This window comes from Periplaneta americana, chromosome 4 (assembly GCF_040183065.1).
Source record: "Periplaneta americana isolate PAMFEO1 chromosome 4, P.americana_PAMFEO1_priV1, whole genome shotgun sequence".
NCBI classification, from domain to species: Eukaryota; Metazoa; Arthropoda; class Insecta; order Blattodea; family Blattidae; genus Periplaneta; species Periplaneta americana.
The window spans coordinates 15,246,045-15,261,238 of NC_091120.1; the positions used below are offsets into that span (position 1 = coordinate 15,246,045).

The window sequence follows — 15,194 nt, forward strand, 5'->3', positions numbered from 1 at the left end:
TACTGTAATAACATTATAGCATTATGCCCATCTAGAGAAACTACACTTTCCAATGGTGAAATAATAATTAATTATACAAATCGGTTAATTTAGCTTCCGATATTACTTCATACAAACACAGAAACATTCTTGTAGGCTATGTTTAATAGCTTTCGATTGTTGTTGTCCAAGGCCCCTTATAGACGTCATTTTTTTTTATTTCATTACAGCGACTTAGATGGCGTTATCTTAATTTTAAAACTCATTTATCTCATTAAATATCAGTCCTATCAAAATTTTGCATGGGATAAAACTTATCGGAAATCATTTTTAAAGAAACTTTTGTTATGTAATAGCTTTCATGAAAATTAATAAGGGAGATATTTCGATTTATTTAATTCAAGCCTCCTTATAACCCCCGTTTTAAATAAAGTATTTTGAATGTCATACAGCCTAAAATCTAAGTTACAACGAACTTAATTTATATTCCAATTTTGATATAAATTGGTTCAGCCATTATCGCGTGAAAAGGTAACAAACATCCAAACAGACAGACAGACAGACAAACAAAAATTTCAAAAAAGCGATTTTAGGTTTCAGGATGGTTAATTATACATGTTAGTGGAAAAGCGAAAATTACCAGAAAAATTTCGGCTACAGATTTATTATTAGTATAGATTAATTACATGGATGTGGTTAATCATAGAATTGATCAAGAAGTCCAACGTGTGCATTAGATGTAATTATGTCAATAAATCGGGAACCTCGTACACTTTAAACCAGGATAATCTGAACCATGTTGTTAAATTTGCAATATGAAACCTTTGCATAACTTGATGTAAGAACAAATAATGTTTTAGACAAATGAATATTTTAAAAATCTTCCCACTGCTATGTAAACATGTATTTCTCGCAGCATATATTACTGAACTATCCTTGTAGTTCTCAGTTCAGTTCTATGTATCACATGTGCTTACGTCTACAAGAGTTTTAATGAGGAACACCAAGTGAAATTTATCACCTTGCAGTTACCGAGAGAAGACAGGATATCAAAAGGAAAAGGGAGCCAGAATCATCAGAGGAAGATGGACGAAGCAACGCGCTTTCGTCTACCTGTGAGAGAGAATCTGATGCAACCAGACTGCAATCAAGGTCGCATTTGGAGTCATTTGAAGAAAGAACAAACAGCTTGGATAAACATGATGGAGAGAGTCTTACATCACCTACTGCTGTTGATAATAAATCAATTTACGATAGAATTCATGATGCAACTGCTACTCTAGTTTCTCAACTCTCAAATAATTCTCCCAATGTAAAATCTATTAAATTGCTACTCAAATCTTTGGTAACTTTTATGCCAGGACCTTTTACACCACAGAAGTTATGTGGAGTTGATGTTACATCCTCAGATTTAACTATATTTTACGAGACCCAGTATGGACAAGTGCTGGAAGCTCTTTTAGAAAGTTACAATCCTGTATGGTTTGACCAGGATATCGAAGTTCTCGTTAGTAATCTAGTGGTGATCGATGGGGGTGGAGTTACTCTTTTGTATGAGTCACTCAGTGTATTAACCAGAGCTTTAAGAGATACAAAACCAAGTCAGAAACAGGACTTCATAATTGACATGCTAGAGAAGTTAGTTCAGAGTAGGGAAATCGTGTCCGCAGTACTAGATCAGTGTGGTGTTGAGAATGCTAAGCCACCGCACAGTCAGTTTGTGCATATTTGGGAGGACACTGTACAGTTGTTGGTGTCATTGCCAAGTAGAGTGTCGAACAAAATTAAATTTGTCAAGGATGTTTTTGTACCTGACTTCTATTGTAAAATTTTATGTTGTCACATAGCAAGGTGCATTCAGTTCCTGTCAGAAGCTACTTTGAAAAAATGCACACCACAGAATCTATCAGTATTATCTCTCCTTCTCAGTAAAATCATTACAAATTTCAATGACTATGGGAAATCAGATGGCTTACTGAAATTGATATCTATTTTTGAAGATTGGTGTTTACATTCTGCTTATAGTACGATTATACAAACTGTTTTCTTTGGCTTGCAACACAGTGCTGTGGAAGCGAGTGCAAGAATGGTATTCACAAGGTGTTCAAGTCCGTTGTCAGTGCGGAAGATTCTGGGAAATGTTATTCACAAATCACATAGTTGGACACATGTCCTCTGTACTAAATTTCTCATAATGTCATACCACGATTGGCAAGATAGCGCATTTATTGAGAATCTCGTAGGGTATTTAGCTTATTTGCATTTTGAAAATGTGTGCAAAGCTGTTTCTGGTTCAGATGGTTTGTCATCGAATCCAAACACTGGAATACTAGGTGAAATTATGGCAAACCTCTTGACTGTTTGGGGTGATAAGAGTGCAGTGAATCATACTCCTTTAGACCAGCATGTATATATTACTCAGGCTCTTATCCTCGCAGTTCTGTACCTTCATAAGACTAAAGTAGTTCTGAAAGACCAACATGGAACTTCTGAACATCATAAACCTCTTATATCAAATGAAAAGGAATCAATTAAAAATAAAATTTTCTTAGGTGTTCCCATCCATTTGGAATCTCCAGTTGAAAGCATACGTGTCATTGGTATGATAACAGCAGAAATAGTGACCAGTGCTCTTCATGCAGACGATGATAATCCTAGTCAACCAAAGCTGCAGTTTGAATATGCAGACTTGAGTAAGGAAGCTAATCAGATAATGGATGCTCTGAAGAAGTTGACTCCTAAAGAAATTCTAATTGATATGAATGAACATGATAGAAACTTCAACAGTACTAGCCAGGCTCTTAATAATTGTGATACTGAGACGCAAACTACTTGCATTACGATGGGCAATCAACATCTACAGGAAATGGAATTGGAATGCAGTTTGACATTGCCCACACGAGACAGCGACTCAAGTGAGATCATCAGTGTAAAGATAGGAAAGTTCAGTGCACAAGAATTGAATGAAGAACCAGTAATTACGAAAGGGGATGACAGTATGCATAGCAACAATGAGGTTGAAAGTGATTTGGATAGTGATGATGATTTAATTCCATATGATATGTCAAATGATGTAAAACTTTCTGCAAGAAAACGACCAAAATATTTACGTGACCTTCATAATGGCTTACTGGAAACTGAAGATCCTGAACGATTCCTTGAGAGTCTGGAAGCTTGTGAAGAACTTGTTACATCTCAGCTGCCAAATGACGATGTCTCCATGGGAATTGAGCTCCTTGAAGTCTTGCTTTGCCTAGAGGAGAAATTTTGTGTTGATCATTTTGATGTTCGTCGTTTTTCTGCATCTGTTGCCATAGTCACCGTATTCCCGGCGCCGTGTGCAGAGTACCTTTGTTCTCAGTTTAGTTCAGGTTTTGGTAAATATTCTATAGGACAAAGATTATTCATGCTTGACTGCTTAGCAGGTGCTGCAAAGAAGCTCTCTTCTTTCAAAACTACTACAGAAGATTCTGAAAGTCTGGGAAAGTTTAAAATGGAAACTAACAGAAAATTAAGTAATTTAAAGGATAAGAGGGACGAATTTGTGTGTAATGCCTCATTAAACTCGGCAAGGAATATTGTACAGAAGAGAATAGAGTCTCATACAAGAAGATTTGTGTCAGCTGCGAAAGCTCCACCTGCTAGTCATGTTAATAAATTTTCTTCAGTTGCTGGCTCATTCTTTTTCCCTTTGCTTTATGGCATTAGCCAGACATCTGGAGAAAGCTGCTTTTGGAGGAAATCATACGCAGATCACAATTGTTTGCTTCTAGTTCATTTCTTGCATACACTTGCAGTCGTAATGAATGCGTCTGTCAACTGTCCAGTAGCTACACGAATGGGAAAGGAGTTGCTAGATTTTTGTTGGAACTTGAGGTATCATTCCGAAGCTAAAGTGCGACTGGCTGTGATGGTGTGTGTGGGAGCAGTGCTAATGGCTGTACCCAGGTCAAGACTGTTGGAATTACAAGAACTTGTACTGGAGTTCAGATTGTGGCTTATTGAGGCATCAGAAACAGGAGTTGGACGTGGTGATCCAGACTCTGATTGCAGGGAATTTGCATTGTATGTTACGTGGTTGATTGGAAATACTGTGAATGAGAATGTGTTTGCATCTGGTTTTGTTAATTAGGTACCAAATAATGTTTTAACTTCCACTTTTATTTTCTGTTAAAATAGTTGTGTGTATTCATACATATGCAAGAATTGAAAATTGTTAATACTCATATTAAGCTCATGTAGATTGCTTGGAAATTCTATCCACTTCATCATACGATAGCAGAGTGACGTTTTGTAACTAATTTTGAATGCTTGTAACTATATGACTCAAACGTGAAGTGCTCAGAGATGGTAGATTTTCACAATCACGATAAATGCAAAATGTGCCCAAATGCTGTCAAAGTAGGCTGAGTAGTTTTGTATTTGAAAGCATGTTAAGTATATTATTATAGTTTTTTTTAAGGTGATGCTCTACTGAAATTTTGAAATCCACAATTTTTGAGCTAAAGATTTGCAATTTTTACCGAATATCGGTATCATAATCACACTTTTGGCAAAGTGCATCAACATCGGTTAAAAAAGCAGTAATCATAGATTACGAAACGACGGTTAAACAGTAACCGTGGTTAAAATGTAATTTCTGTGAACCATTCATAATCACCGATTACTTAAACATGGCTAGCTGACACGTCATTTAACCAGAGTAAAGTCTATGATGATACGCTGTTTCTACAAAATGACTAAAGGAAAGCATCCATACCACTGCAAAGATAATAGTCAACATCTAAAAACGACTATGCTCACTCTGTTCTACATCGAAATGAACATGTCCTATATTTTCGCGTTGCATTTGTTTGCCTTTCGGCACTGTTATATTTACGAGTTGCATTTCTTTGTTTTCAGTGTTGTTAGGTTAAAATCGTACAAAATGGAAATTGGATGCAAGAATGATTATATCCCAATGTGAGGTTGAAGTATTGATAGACTTACTTACTAGATGTAAATATATTATATAAAAAAGAAGTAATATCCATAAAGGAAAAGGATGCAAAAGATAAGTAGGAATGTGTGTACGATCCAGGACCCCATTTACACCAGGGAACTGTTCATTATCCTAAGATCCATCCATAACCTCTCTTTGTTCAGCCAGTGACATAGAGAAAGAGATATTCGAGTATTCCCTCTTAAAATACAGAAAATAATAGTTACACAGATTCGTAACATAAGCAGCTGATCCATAGGAGAAAAATGATTGTTTTTGTGTTATATCAAGTGATCCATTTGTAGATTTTGATAAACGAAATCCCTCCTGAAATTTTCTGTCACCTAATTCCTCGTAAGAATTGTCTCTTTCCACTAAAGAAACTTCACGCTCACTCTCTATCCAAGTAATTCAAGAACTGTACAATAATAGTCGTCTTCAAAATAAACATCTGTGGCTCCGTCCGCCATTTTGCATTACTTGGTCTACTAATCACTGATTATCTCCTTTAACCGCTCAAATATGGCCAGTTAGAGATTACTGTGGTTAACCTCCTATTTAAGTCGTAACCGAGGTCGATCCACTGTAAAAATGCTTAACCACAAGTTAGGTGACAATTTTAACCGGTGGTTACACTAACCGACATTGATGCACGTGGGCATTTGTAAATTTCAATCTTTTCTCATAAACACTTACAAAAAAAATTAAAATTAATTTGTTTTTTCGTAGTAAAAATCATATTTCTAAAACAATTACTATTTTTTAATCTATTTTTTTCTTAAAGGTAACATGCATATTGTGCAATGGAGCATTAGTAATGCTCTAGTCCAATTTGTTCATTTGTAAATAAAATTATAATTTTTTTCAATGTTCGAACCTTAATAAAATAATTATACTGCTTTACATATAATTCTCTAGCAATAAAGCTATGCTGAATACAAGCAATCAAATGCTCCATTTTACAACAAAGATATTAATGAATATGTATGTTAAGTTTCATCACTCTAGCTTTAACCACTGAGAAATAAAATGAATACTTGTCTAAAATGTAGAAAATTTCTTTTTTGAGATGATTAAATTTAAAGTTTTGGTTACATATAACCCTAGATCATATATATAACAGGTGATCCCTATGTTAAAATCGGTAGCACTTTGAAGAAAACCGCCAGGATCACCACCTGTCCACCGTAAACGAACACAAGATGGCAGTACAGTCACTAATGCAATTGAGTTATGACATGACTTATTATGTAACAACTAGATGGCAGCATAGTAAACCTGACAAAAATTGTTACCATCAAAGCCTATAAGAGTGTCTGGGTATATATCATCGTGTGAATGCAAGAACTAGGTAACTTGATTTTTCATATTTTGTGACATTGCCTATTTACTTATTTATTGCACTAAGGAATATGTCTCGTTTTCATTCACCTATTTGTTATATTGGAAAATAGATGTCGCTGGTATCGTTCGATCAGTTACCAAGTTCTTGCATTACATTTTGTGCGATTTTTGCTATGCTATAGAAGAGGTTACTAAAAAACGCAAATTTCGAGTTACCTAGTTCTTGCATTCACACGACGATATGATCTAGGATATAACTTGTACATTAACACAACTACTAATTGTATAAAAGTATACTTATAATTAAGATATTGAGGTAAAATTTTCTTGAAACCTTACATTTTTAGCACGAAAATAAAAAAAAATTATATTTGTCAAAATTCGACTATTTCCAGTAGCACATCACCTTAATCTGCGATAAAATGCGCAATGTGTTTCTACAAAATACAAGCGAAATTACACTTTGAGACATGTTTGTTTTTGTAAAAAAACCATTATCTACAGACCTCGTTACATACAGGTTCTTACATTTTTTCAAATAGTTCAGTCACTTCTCCATGTTAGCTTTTATGGTATGAATATCGTAGGAATGTGACCTACCTGACACCCTTTGCTGGGTTGAGTGTTTTCCGGGGTAAGAGGCCAATGTCTGCTGGTAAAGTTACGTCCAGACATTTCACTTATAGCTGCGGTAGACATCATGAGTGGTGAGGCACTCTAGATTTCTAGATTGTAGTGATCTTAGCATGCCAGGGACAACTGGCGGTGCAACTAGTTTCGTGTCATAATTTATAGGGGGACTGGGTGTGGCTTGCTCTGTCTGTGCCAGGAATTCCAATGTTTTGGTTGTGGATTGTGGTGTTGAACTGTTGGGGGTGAATTGTACCGCAGCTGTAGACATAACATCACCAGTAGACCATGGCCTCTTAGTGTACATTTACGCTGGATGTGGAAGCTTCTTTGTTGTTATCTGTACCATTATCTTGAGTTTTCAACTAATCTGGTGCTGGCGGCAGAATATTTGCTGCCTGTGTAGTCCCCTTATGTCCAGTGTTCACTCCCAAAGAAATCATGTGGTGGTGGGTGATTGTGATTAACAAGATGGGTCGGAATAAAATCACACCATGTCTTTGGGCACATTTTTTAATCTTCACTTTCACTAATTTTATATGTTCTTTTATTTGTTCATTATTTTCTAGAATTTTAACTGTAAAATATAGAAAATACACCCATTAACACATTGATGACATTGAATTTCTACAATCAAACTTTCCTTAAAAAAAATGTTTCACCCTAAAATGCTACAAAATGCTAAATTCTAACGGTCTTACTAATAAAAACTCTATATACAGACGTTTAACTGTCTTATACTTATACAATGAGTAGCTCGTTTATAAGTCGTGTGTAAATTCCTTACTAATAATCACTATGTACGTCGTGTATAACAGTATGACTGTTACACAGCTACGTCATAGTTCCGTCATTACTTCGTTACGAAGGGTAATAGAATATCTGAGGTTCTCTATTGCATCCGGTAGAGCGATCTAGTGTGGCGTGTTAAATATCGATAGTACAACTGCCTCTAATCGATTACCACACTACATTTTGGTCAAAGAGTACAAGATACAGCAATATTATTCTAATAATTGTATGATCTTTGGTTTGTTCTTCTGTGGTTACAAGGTAACCATCATCATAAAATGACAGTCGATGCGAACAGCTGTTAGAGGGGTGGCCATTTTTTCGCTATATACAACGCTTAAACAAAGGGTTTCGTGTATATAACTACTGCAAAGCAATTCCCATTGTATAGTTACATCCTGTTTATACACCCATCGCTTATGCATGGTTTATTAGTAACGTGTTCTGTCTCAACTCTGCATAAGTCTCGTATAAAAACTATACACGGTTTATTAGTAAGACTGTAATTTTATATGTTCTTTTATTTGTTCATTATTTTCTAGAATTTTAACTGTAAAATATAGAAAATACACCCATTAACACATTGATGACATTGAATTTCTACAATCAAACTTTCCTTAAAAAAATGTTTCACCCTAAAATGCTACAAAATGCTAAATTCTAGTGCTAGCTTCTTCTTTCTTTCAAATATTAGGCCCTATGGTCTGTTACGATCTCAAGAGATAAATTAAGAGAGATAAAATGCTAAATCTGATTTCTAAATTGTTAATTTTTTTATTTTGAGTTTCTAAAATCTACCATCTCTAGTAAGTTAATGACGTAAGTTTGTCTCGACAATTTCTCTTGATTTTTATTCAAGTGTTAATATTCCACTTATTTTACTGAATCTTGAGAAGAGACTGAAAAAAAAAAAAAAAAGCTCTTTGTATCTACCTTTTGGTATTGATGAAAATCCTATCATTCTGAGTACAGTGAATTTCTGTTATCCATGGAATACTACCATGGATAATTAAAAATTACACTTAGTGCACATTTTCGATTAAAGAAACTCTTATCTTTACTACAAACTCGCAATATTTTATATTGTTCTACAAACAGCACTATGAAACAGCGTGAAATGCAAGTAAATAAAATGTTTTATGTTTTCAGTAAACTTTTTTTTTCTTTGACTTCATATGGAATAAAATTTTATGTATTTTCTTATTGTATGTCAAAAGTTACTGTGAATTTGAAGGGGAATATAGAGAATTGAATTTAATAGGATCATGTATGGGTACAACATACATAGTAACCAATCACTGCTGTTTACATCCTATGTGTAGGTTAAGCAAGCATTCCATGCTTTATAGGAGGAGGAAGAAAAATACATCTCTCTCTCCTCCACCACATACCTCTCTGCACTTTCCAAGAGTATTTTACTTAGGGGATGCTTTCTGTTTCAAAATCCCATTATTTCGCAAAAACAGTCCCTCTCGCACATAATGGTTCACAACCACACGTGTACAAGCTACTCAAAATAATAGTAAAACATAAAGATATTGTAAGAAAATACGGAAAGTCCTTAATTAAAAAAAAATAATGAAAATAAATAAAAGTTTTTTGAAGTTGAATAATCAAGAGTTGACTGTATTTAAATGTTGACTTTTTCTAATTCTTGAATTTAATTTCATCCTTTTTATAAGATCGACAATAGTAACTAAGCATTTCAATTTTCGTGTATGATTTCATTTTTCATAAAACTTTCTTTTAAGTTAGAATTATTATAAACACTTTGTACTGTGTGAAAAAAAAAAGGCAGTGAATATATTTAGCATATGTGTTTTATTGTATTAAGTTGAAATAATTTCATAATATTAAGATATTTCGTCAAGAAACTTATTTGCATATGATAAAGAATCGTTATTGTTGTCAACTAGTCATTCCAACTGAGTAATTTTGTGAACTGCAACCTACAGAAGGAATTAAATAATTTTTGTAACAAGTTTTCTGTCTTTGTTTTCCCTTATGTTCACTCCACAAAAAAACGAACTTTTAATTCTCGTAAACCTTTCTGGTGATGTCTGTGAATGTGATGATTGATTTGCAGTTGGATTACTGCAGTTAGAGTGATGAAAATTCTTATCTCTACCCTGTCTAGAAAGAATTAAATCTTATTTCTATCTGTTAACAATAAGAGCACTATTTGCAAAGGATTGACGTAAGTTGTTAATGGTTGTCTGATACTGACACCAGTATATAATAAAATAATTCTAGCAGAATTAATATCTAATGAAATTTATAAGCGTGTATTTGCTATTTGGGAAAAGGAAATTGTACAAAAGCAGTGGAACGAGTCCATAATAGCACCTATTTTTAAGAAGGGGGGGGGGGAAATCCTAACTGTAGTAACTTTCGAGGAATATCACTTTTATTGACGTCATACAAAATTTTGTCCAATATTCTTTTAGAAGATTAACTTCTTATGTAGGCTTAGATGAAATTATTAGGGATCATGAATGTTGTTGTTGTTTTCTAATGCCAGGCATTTGACAATAAAGTCATTTGACCTCTTGCACTCCAACATTTTTCCAAGATATTATCATGACCAGCCAATGAAGCACAGATTTTGAGGTGATTCTGTACCATTAAAGTGTCCCCGCCCGGAGATCCGATTGTGGGACTATTTTACCTCCGGATAATTTTACCTTAATGGTACTCATTTCATATTGGAGCGGTTAAATGGCAAGTTATAGCTGATTTAAGTGAACACCATATTTTAACGTTTTGGTGGCTACTTCATTCACACACAACCCCCAGAATGTCTGGAGGACCACACCTGCTGTTGGTCGAAGGGTCCATTGGACCTAGCTGGGAGATCTTGTTGATCACCAGCTTTCCCTCCTTAAGCCACTGGAGGACGATTTTAGTGCCATAGCAGGTCAGCACTAGGAACAGAAAAGTAGAAAGAGGAGGAAGGAAAGTGAAATGAACCCCTAGGCCTCGTATGCTCTAATGCCGTCAGGGTCGAAGAAACTAAGAGTTCAGTCAGAGGACTGGATAGGAAAGGGTAAAGAGGGAATTAGGTATTGAATAGAGGAAAATTATACCAAATTCAGTCATTAACTCATCAAGCTGACCAGTGCTAATTGATGAGTAGCCCCTCCCTTTAGTTCAGCTCGTAAAATTATGCTTACTAACAGCTGCACCACGGGAAGGTAGGGATGGGACATTGGGTATTTGTCCAGGTTGGTTCCTTAAAGCCTTCAATGGGAAGGATTAATGGCTCTTCCCCTGTATCCGACAGATACCCTTTTGCAGCCGGGGGATCATGAATGTGGTTTTAGACGTAATCGACTATTAATCAAATTTTTTGTATTCGACAGATATTGGAGAAGAAATGGAAGTGCATGGTTCGCCGAGAAACTGGCGATTTTAAAGTATGTGCTACAGAAATATTGTAGGTGATAGGAAGTTCTGTTATCTGTTATTATATTGCCCAAAGTATGTCATTTACACAGCGTTACATGATCAGTCGCCATGGAACAATGGAACGGTGCACAATGTGCATATGCAATCAAAGCGTTAAAAACAATGACAGTTACGCGATTGCTAGACGAGATTTTCGTACACATTTCAATATCGGACGTCTTGATCCTGTGCCTAGTGCACTTCCAATCAAATTATGGATTACAAATTTCGAGGCCACAGGATCTGCTATGAAGGGAAGGTCACCGAGTGAAAGAACTATCAGCAACCTCGTAACTGTCACTGTTTTTGAAAACACTTTGACAGCATATGCATGCTGTGCGCCATTCCATTGTTCCATGGCAACTGATCATTAATGCTAATAACAATTATTATATACACATCAAGAATTATAATATGAGCAATTATCAGAACAACATTTTTATTAATTCTACTAGCCGGCTTATACCATGAATGAAATCAGGGATCCTTAGAATGAGCATCATAGGATAGTAGTTAAATATAACATTTGGGTTGCATTCAAAAAGTATTGATTATTCAATCTATCTTAAGCATAAATGGCAGTTTCAGCAATGTAACAACAGATAACAGCACCTTCTATCACCTACAATATTTCTGTAGTGCGTACGTTAAAATCGCCTGTTTCCCTGGCGAACAGTGTATAAGGGCACAGTTCATTATTCATAGATTTCAAAAAGGCATATGACTCGGTTAAGAGAGAAGTTTTATATAATATTCTTATTGAATCTGATATTCCCAAGAAGCTAGTTCCATTAATTAAAATGTATCTCATTGAAACATACAGCAAAGTCCGTATAGGTCAGTTTCTGTCTGACGCTTCTCCAATTCACTCCAAGCTAAAACAAGGAGATACACTATCACCTTTACTTTTTAACGTTGCTCTAGAATAAGCCATTAGGAAAATCCAGGAAAATGGAGAGGATTTGGAATTGAATGGGTTACATCAGCTGCTTGTCTATACAGATGACGTGAATATGTTGGAGAAAATCCACAAACTATTAAGGAAAACGCGGAAATTTTACTTGAAGCCATAAGAAGAGAGGTTTGAAAGTAAATCTCAAAAAAACAAAGTATATGATTATGTCTCATGACCAGAACATCGGTAATGTATCTCTGGATTCTTTAAAAACTATTTGTAAGTTGTATCTACTCGAATATTCTGCACACTTCCCCCCCCCCCCGAAAAAATCCTATCAAAAAGTGGGTGTGTGACTTACCTGAACAGACACTTTTTGTTTTCATACTACTGTCCATCCAACACATCTGATGTACCATTCTATCTCTGTTCTGCTCTGTCTCCAAAACTGGAAATGGAACAGACATGGAAAATAATTGTTAATGCTGTGAATGTTACTATTAATGGCTGTGTTTGTAATTATGTTTTTTTTTAATTTATCTCTGAAAAACATTTTTTATTTCACAAGAGTTAGGGTACTGGGGTTCATGGCTTATTGGAAGATATGTGGTATTTGAGTAAATGCAGTATTAATGATTGTCTTCTTGTACAGTTTCTTAGAATGGCACTCCTGTACTTCATACATTAGCAGTATTCACTATAGGGTAACATATGAGGGTGCTTCAAAAACTAAGATAACAAGAGCTCTCATTTACAAACTTTATCCTGATATACAGTAGCAGGGCACTGGTACACATTACTTTTCAACATAGGCACCATGCTTGTCTGAACACTTGTTCCAACATTAGACCAAAGCATTAATGCCGGAAGAAGAAATCTGCGTCATGTCCCTGAAGCCACATTATGATGGCTTGCAGAATGGCTCAGGTTCTTCTTCAATAGTCCACACCTGTGGAGTAATGGTCAGCGCGTCTGGCCGCGAAACCAGGTGGCCCAGGTTCGAATCCTGGTTAGGGCAAGCTACCTGGTTGAGGTTTTTTTCCGGGGTTTTCCCTCAACCCAATACGAGCAAATGCTGGGTAACTTTCGGTGCTGGACCCCGGACTCATTTCACTGGCATTATCACCTTCATTTCATTCAGACCCTAAATAACCTAGATGTTGATACAGCATCGTAAAATAACCCAATAAATTGAAAAATCTTCTTCAATGGTCCAAAGAGATGGAAATTACTGGTTGGCAGGTCGTGGCTGTAGGGAGGATGGTCCAGTACCTCCCACCAGAAGCACCATTTTGCACCATTCACCTCAAGTTGACCAGATCACACTACACACTTTCAGGTTTGGCTGTGTTTCTATGCGCACAACTATGTTACAACTGATATTGCGATCTGATGGCTGCGTGATAAAGTTTGTGGTCTGCTGCTGCAGCCCTGGCTGAAAATTATACAACCGGGGGAATATGCCACCCTTGAGAGCTCGTTACCTTTTTGAATCACCCTCGTGGTTGTGAAAATAATACTGATAGGTATGTGGTAAAAGCTAGTATTTACTTTGCTAAGTGTAGTAAAAGTGATGCTGAAGAACAAGATTATAGTTTGGATTTATTACATAGAATATTGTTCAGTTTTAAGGCAGTCAGGAAGATAGTGGCAGAAACATAAAGTCAAATTGTGTTGAGGGTCACACACTCTTGAAGCAGATAGAATTCTATTGTAACAGAATGTCAAGATCAGTCAATAAAAGTATGAAAGAGGGTAAGCAGAGCACACTTCCCACCTGGGATCTGCAGGCATGAGTGACGAGAAACAGTACTATAATAGCTGCTCGCACATGCGCACTCTCTGTTTTACAGACGACACCTAACGGCTACTATGCTTTCAGATTCCAGGCGACTAGTGTAATGGAAAACATTTTTAAGAGTGCAATACCAAGTGAAAAGTGTAATATTCAGCATGAAAACCAAGAATATTAAAAAATACGTATTGTAATTTTTTTTATCATTACATTGGGGTTTCTCCAAAATTTGACCATTGTTATGCAGTGATGGATAAAACATATTGAAAAAAATAGGATAAACCATGGGACCAATCAAATTTCTCATTGCAACAGGATTTATTGTTATATTGATTTTCATTGCATAGAGGTTCGGCTTATTTTTTTTCTTTCTTTTTACATATTTGCATTTGTTTCTTCTTCCTATCCACCTCAGTCAGTTACTAGGAATCTTAAGAGTTTACCTAGGCAAATGAATCACTCATGTTCTGTTATGAATTCTAAAATGTGTGCAAGCAGGAGGATTGCTGAACTCCACTACTAGTATAGGAGGAACACCACCTCTTCAACCAGTACCAGGACAACCTCAGCAACCCATAATAATGTCTTCCAGTCAGCAACAAAAACAGCAGGTACAGTATTTTTCTGTAGCATTTACTTCAAATTTTGTACATTAAAATCGAATTTTTCATAACTAGATCCAGTACAGACGACCAAAGTATGAGGAATGTTCAGTGATAAGTTAATACACATACTATGACTTTCATGTTTTATGGTTTTAGTTCAGAGGCAAAGAATCTTATAAATTATTACTTAAATAATAGATTACAGTGTGTAGCTTATAATGGTTCAGTATCACAGTTCAAGTCTTTAGTATATGGTGTACCTCAGGGATCTGTTTTAGGCCCTATATTGTTTATTATTTGTATTAATGATTTACCTAGTGTTGTTAATAGTAACTCTGTAAACCCTTATCTATTTGCTAATGATTTGGCTATTCAGCTAGCTGCTGATTGTTATTCTGACTCTCAAGATTTGTTAGATGAGAATGATATCTTAATTAAGTCGTGGTGTTCTTCTAATTATTTATGTATTAATGAAAGTAAAGTGACAGATTTTAAATTTAGCTTAGATAGAAAAAGTGATGCTTTTCATAATAACATCAAATTTTTGGGTATTTATATTGAAGGCGGTTTGGGCTGGGATAGCCATATTAATATGACTTCGGGTAAGATATCTAAAGGAATATTTATGTTACGATGTTTGTCTAAAACTGTGGAAACAAAAGTGCTATGAACAGTATATTTTTCATATACGGTATTCATAGTCATCTTCAATATGGCGTTTTATGA

At 35.4% G+C, this 15,194-nt stretch overlaps 1 protein-coding gene across 3 annotated transcripts in view; it reads left to right on the forward strand.

The window, feature by feature from the left end:
* The window catches only part of lqfR (clathrin interactor lqfR), a 78,971-nt gene that overhangs the window by 31,880 nt on the left and 31,897 nt on the right, over positions 1-15,194 (forward strand). The window contains exon 11 of one of the 3 annotated variants that reach the window (XM_069822880.1): positions 1,008-9,707. In XM_069822880.1, the coding sequence (XP_069678981.1) occupies positions 1,008-4,111 (3,104 nt within the window). In that variant the 3' untranslated portion in view covers positions 4,112-9,707. Of the gene's footprint in view, positions 1-1,007; positions 9,708-14,358; positions 14,475-15,194 lie in introns of those variants that run through there. The other 2 variants (XM_069822881.1, XM_069822882.1) reach the window with 2 other exon arrangements.